The sequence below is a fragment of the Lepidochelys olivacea genome (assembly GCF_965140295.1).
Source record: "Lepidochelys olivacea isolate rLepOli2 genome assembly, chromosome: 8".
In the NCBI taxonomy this organism is placed as follows: domain Eukaryota; kingdom Metazoa; phylum Chordata; order Testudines; family Cheloniidae; genus Lepidochelys; species Lepidochelys olivacea.
In genome coordinates, this window is record NC_140418.1 from 90858218 (window position 1) to 90864217 (window position 6000).

Sequence of the window (6000 nt, forward strand, 5' to 3'; positions counted from 1 at the left end):
CCCATCAAAGGTCTTTGAATGGCTGCCTTTTGTTCTGAGTACCCTCTCCCAGTATTGAGTGGAAGGAATAGTGCACCTCCCACCCACCCCCTGCCCCTGGAATGTCTCTGATTTTCATGGAGCACTACTGCGTGTTCTTGCTGTAGACTTTCTCCCCCATGTCCCATGTGATCTTTTCATACATGTCTATGTTTCTTTGGCTGGATCGGAGCTGTGCCTGCCCAGACTCTTCTCCCCACAGACCAGTAAGATCCACTACTTCCAGTGTACTCCAGGTGCGTTTGGAGCATTGAGTTGCCATGATTAGCTGGGCTGGCGAGCTCTCCACACTGATGAAACACGAAATGGGAACTCAAAAGTTTCTGGGCTGTTTCCTGCTTACCTGGCTGCTATGCAGCAGAGTTTAAAACATTCTCCAGAGCGGTCACAACAGAGCATTGTGGGACACTTCCTGGAGTCCAATTCAATCAAGATACACAACGCTGCATCTACATAGCCTCTCTGTCGACCCATCAACAGTGAATCAGGCACTACACCTCTCGCAGAGGTGGAGTAATTAAGTCAATGTTACAGTGAGTTAGGTTGGCGGAAGGGACCTGGTAGTGTAAGATGCATACATTATTAGATGGAGGTAAGGCAGCTTCTGTCAACCTAAGTCTGTAGTGAAGACCTGGTCTGCTAGTGTGAAATTTAGTTCTCCTTTTCAGTATGACAAAAAATTTCTCCTTGGTGGTTTTCTTTTTCAATTCCTTCACAAAGGAAAGTATACAAAGCTTGCCTCAGTAGAAGTTTCAAGGAGCTGCACCACCATAATATTCCTGCTTGAAATCTTCAGCGATGATCAGCCTGCTGATGTCTTTGGCAGTAGCTGTTTGGTTTTTAAGTTAGTTAATACCTTTCCTTGCTCTGTATAAACCTTTTTTCTGCACATAATCAGCCGTTAGCCTCCTATCCCACACAATCTGTATCAGCTTTTTTCTTCCTCCTTTGCTTCGTGTTTCCCTGTTTCTTTCTCAGAGCCCTATTCTGCCCTAACAAACAGCTTTAACCTATTCAGACCAATTACTAAGCAAAGTAAACACCCCTTGGCAAACAGGCCCCTCAAGACATGCAACTGTGTCTGACTAAAGGTTCCAAATAACTGCTCCAGCTATGTGTCCTGTAGTGTCAGTTTACCTAGGAAAAGGGACCCTCCTTAAAATAAATATTTCTGTAGTCGAGGTTGTAGTTTTACCCTTCTAATGTGCTTTTGGGGGATGGGAAGCACAGGCTGATGATTGCTTTAATCCTGGACCCTGCTCCTGCAAACACTTGGACCCTGCTCCTGCAAACACTTGGACACACATAACTTTACACACATAGTGAACTAAAAGGAATTACTCGTGTGCACAAAGTTACACATGCATATAAGTGTTTGCAGGACCAGTGTGCAAGAACAACACACCGGCTTTTTCTCCCCAGTCCCCCAGAAAGCACATTACAAGGAAAACCCTCTAACCACAAACTACAGAAATACTTTTTCTAAGGAGGGTCCCCTTCCCTAGATAAAGAGCTATCCCTAGACTCAGAGATGCAGCAGTTATTGGGAAGTGTAAGAGCGCTAGCCACACCTAATGAAAGGACTGTTTAGGATGCAGGCAGGCCTAGCTTCCATCCCTCTCCCCATACCTCTTGTGGGCCCTGGAGTGGGCGGAAGCATCACCAATGGTGTGGTGATCAGACTCCTGGAAAAGCGCCAGACCCCACTGGACGCCTGGGTATGCTTCCAAAAACTTGAACAAAACAGTCCTTTATCCTGCTAAAACTAATTCCATTATTTGTTTATTCATGAGGCTCTGAAGTGTTCCCTGCTGCCAGTGCAGCTATGTACACATGTGACGTTTACATTCCTGCTCTACCCCTGTTCTAAAAAAATTTCGGCTCTACCACAGTGGTTTTCTTTTCTTTTTTAAATTAAAATAAGCTGCTCCATCCACTCCTTTCACCGCTATACACAAGAAAGGGCCATTCTGGTTAAGGAATGACAGGCTTAGGCACCAACTGAAGGTTACAAAGTGAGCAGCTGCCATGAGGGGAATATAAAAGACAAAGTTCTATCTGACTTTTCTTGTAAATTACATTTTTACCCTGTGAGATGTTATTGGCTTCAAGTGGATTTAACTGCCCATGCTCCTACACTGCTGCATTGACTGTCTGCAACTAGCCAGTATCTTCAGCTCACCCTACACACCACTCTACAAAGGAAAGCGTCTCTTGCTGATGAGAGGCATCTGAACAACCAGGAGGCCCAGAACAGCATGACACGGTCCATTTGTCAGGTTACATGTAACTAGCCGGCTGAGGCAAGGCTCATCTCCGCAGATTTAGCATCTACTGAGTTATCCTAGCAGCATCACATCCCCACCTGGCAGACAAAGAAAGATGCCAAGGGGCACAATTAACATTGATCAAGCAGTCCCACATTCTGAATTCAAATGTCCAACTCCATTCCAGCCTGGACCTGCCGCGGCGCCCCTCCCCTGGCCCAGACCCAGCTGGACCTGCCAGGGCCGGGGTGCCTATCCTGCCCCAGAGGTGTCGCAGCGGGGAGAGGCGCCTCTCCCCCCCCCAGCCCACGTGCTGCTGGGGAGAGTCCTCTTTCACCACTGGAGCACCCTCCTGCACCCCAAACCCCTCATCCCCAGCCCCACCCCAGAATCGCACCCCCAGTTGGACCCCCACACCCTTGCACTCCAACCCTCTGCCCCAGCCCTGAGCCCCCTTCCACAGTCTGAACTCCACGGCCCCACCCCCACCACATGAATTTTGCTATGTGCACCAATATGAAGGTCACGTGTCACACATCACCTCCACATTGGTGCACATAGCAAAATTCATTCCACACACGGGTGGGAAAAATTAGAGGGAACGCTGCTGACAAAGTTATACATCCATCTTTAATTACAGACATCTGATTGCTTCTACAGTTCAGCAATGAAACTAAAATTCTGAATCTCTGTGCATATCCACATCAATAGACTACAATTTCCAGTTATCTTAGATATCATTAATTAGAATCCATACTCCCAGTTTCACGGTTTTAGTAACAATGCCTGCTGTATAAGTCAATTTACTTCCATTGTATCGGTGCAGAAAATTTCATCAGGTTTCAGAGTAACAGCCGTGTTAGTCTGTATTCGCAAAAAGAAAAGGAGGACTTGTGGCACCTTAGAGACTAACCAATTTATTAGAGCATAAGCTTTCCTGAGCTACAGCTCACTTCCTCAGATGCATATCGTGGAAACTGCCACGATATGCACGTTTCCACGATATGCATCTGAGGAAGTGAGCTGTAGCTCACGAAAGCTTATGCTCTAATAAATTGGTTAGTCTCTAAGGTGCCACAAGTCCTCCTTTTCTTTTTGAAAATTTCATCAGTTTCCTGCTTCTGCCATTAGCACTTGTGTAAGTGCAAGCCTGGACAGAACTTTCTTCATAGCCTAATAATAATTACTACTTTAGTTTCCTGAGCAGTTAGGAGCCAGTTTCACTGCTGGGGACAGACAATTCCTGCCTTCTGCCACAAACATACCAAGCCAACGGGCCCTGAGGCCCTGTTTTCTAGTGCAAGGCTAATGTACTAACTCATGCGGGTGAGGAACTAGCAGCATAACAAGACCAGAGCTGTTTCCTTAAATGCAGGTGGGGTGGGAACATTGTAGCCGTTGCACATCCAGGCCATAGTGTGAGCTTGCAACTGGGTAAACAAACCATTGTGTCTAACAAGAAAAGTTTCTGCCATGCAGATCAGATGGATTCCAAGGCGCTAGGCAGTCGTGCCTTCCAATGTTACAAAAGCCCTATACAGTCAATAAGAATAACCTTTGGCCAGTCTAAGTAAGGGCAGCATGCACTGCTGAAGCAAGCTAGGGAAACTGTATCTCTAATGCCTGAAAGGTTAACTTAAATGTCAAAGAGCATCAGACCTAAGGCTTTCCCCCAAGGTGAATGCAAGAGTAGTGCCACCCCTCCCCCGCTAGCAGGGATCTCAGTGCAAAAAAACCAAAACCAAAACCAAACCAAACCAAAACCCCTCAGTAACTCACCCATCCACACCTAGGCAATGCGCAATCAGACCCTGTCCGCCGACAGGCGGTGTCTGAAGGGCACAGCGATTCCAACCCTCCAGATAACAAGGGCTTTCATCCCCCCAGCCACTGTTTGCCCCCCTGCAGCCTCCCCCCGCCCCATCAACTGCAGATTGTTGCTCTCAGTCTCGCTAGGCCGGGCGGACGGCGGGGCGGGAGGCGAGGGGAGGGGAGGGAGACGTGCGATGGGGAAAAGGGGAATCAAGCCCCCGCTGTCACCGTGACTCGGCTCCGGCTAGAAGCTGCACCGCCCGCTGCCGCCCTGCATGCCAGGCACGGGGAGTGGGGACCGCGGCAGGGCAGCCCTCGCCGGCCGGGGGGAGGGGGGCACAACTCAGGGTCACGTTGCCCCCCACGAAGCACAGTCCAAGGGGAGGGCAGCGGGGGGGGGGGGGCTGCACGGGGTGTTGCCCCGGGCGCGCCTGGGCGCAGCGGCTGCGGCGGGCACGTCGGGCGCGGGCCGGGCCCCCCTACCCCGTTGGCGGCGGCGATCCGGATGATCAGCTGGATGGCCTCGGTCATGTAGAACCGGCCGTCGCCCCCCACCACCAGCGCGGCCTCCTGCCGCTCGGCCGGCGGCACCGTGGCCAGGATGCTCTGGATGAAGTTCTCGGCGTAGTGCGCGTTGTCCTGGAACACCCGGACCCGCTTGCGGAGCCCGCTGGTGCCGGGCTTCTGGTCGGCGTAGGCCTGGGTCCGGACCGTCACGATCTGCACCATGGTGCCGGGCTGGGGCGGCCGAGCGCGTCCGGGCTGCGGGCGGCGGCGGCGCGGCTCCCTGCCTCCTCCCGGCGCAGCCGCTGGGCGGAGCTTGCCGCTGTCATCATCAGCCTCCCGCACGCAGCCCTCTCCTCCGCCCTCTGAAAGGCAGGGGAGCCGAGGCCTGGGCCCCATGTCTGCGCTGAGTGGGGAAGGGCGACCCCTGGAGGAGCTACAGGGGGATGAGATCCGGCCACTGGGGGATCTCCCTTGGGTGATCTTTGGCACTGATCCTCTGTAGTCCCTGCAGAACTGTATAACTAGGGTGACCAGACAGCAAGTGTGAAAAATCGGGACAGTGAGTGGGGAGTAATAGGCACCGATATAAGACAAAGCCCTGAATATCGGCACTGTCCCTATAAAATCGGGACATCTGGTCACCCGATGTATAATTGATATGCAGCCTCTTTTGCTGACCTGGATTATGCGGGTGATCGCACGCTTTGGTCAGGATGCAAAGCACCTCCCTGAGCGAGGTAACTTACATTGACTTAAAGCCGCCTCCACACTGTGCTATGTCCAGGGGAGATGCTCTCATGGAGGTGGAGTAATTACCTCGACGGTCCACAAAGTGCCTCTTCACCAGAAGCACTTAATCAGCGCCACCCCATTGGTGCAGCAGTGCTGATTTAGTGCAGTTGTGAAGACAAGCCCTCAGAGATGCACTAGAGCAATGGTTCTCAGAGGGTACATCAACTCATTCTGATACTTGCCTACTTTTACAACTGGCAACATAAAAAGCACTAGCGAAGTCAGTACAAACTAAAATTTCATACAATGACTTGTTTATACTCACTGCGATGTAAGTAGAATATTTATGTTCTAATAGATTTATTTTATAATTATATGGTAAAAATGAGAAACTAAGCAACGTGTCAGGAATAGCGTGCTGTGACACTTTTGTATTTTGATGTCTGATTTTGTAAGCAAGTAGTTTTTAAGTGAGGTGAAATTTGGGGTATGCAAGACAAATCAGACTCCTGAAAGGGCTACAGTAGTCTGGAAAGGTTGAGAGCCACTGCACTAGAGAGCTTCCAGCAAGAGACAGCTACTCTGGGCTGAGAGTTTCTTGGGCAAAAACAAGAATCCAGAGGGTTGGCCCAAAGTTGTGATA

At 50.5% G+C, this 6000-nt stretch overlaps 1 protein-coding gene across 1 annotated transcript in view; it reads right to left on the bottom strand.

Annotated features, from left to right (window-relative positions):
* The window catches only part of PGM1 (phosphoglucomutase 1), a 29062-nt gene extending 24132 nt beyond the window's left edge, over positions 1-4930 (bottom strand). Inside the window, exon 1 of the mRNA XM_084637125.1 lies at positions 4602-4930. Coding sequence (XP_084493251.1) covers positions 4602-4847 — 246 coding nt within the window. The 5' untranslated portion in view covers positions 4848-4930. The remainder of the gene's footprint in view (positions 1-4601) is intronic.
* Positions 4931-6000: the final 1070 nt, after the last annotated feature.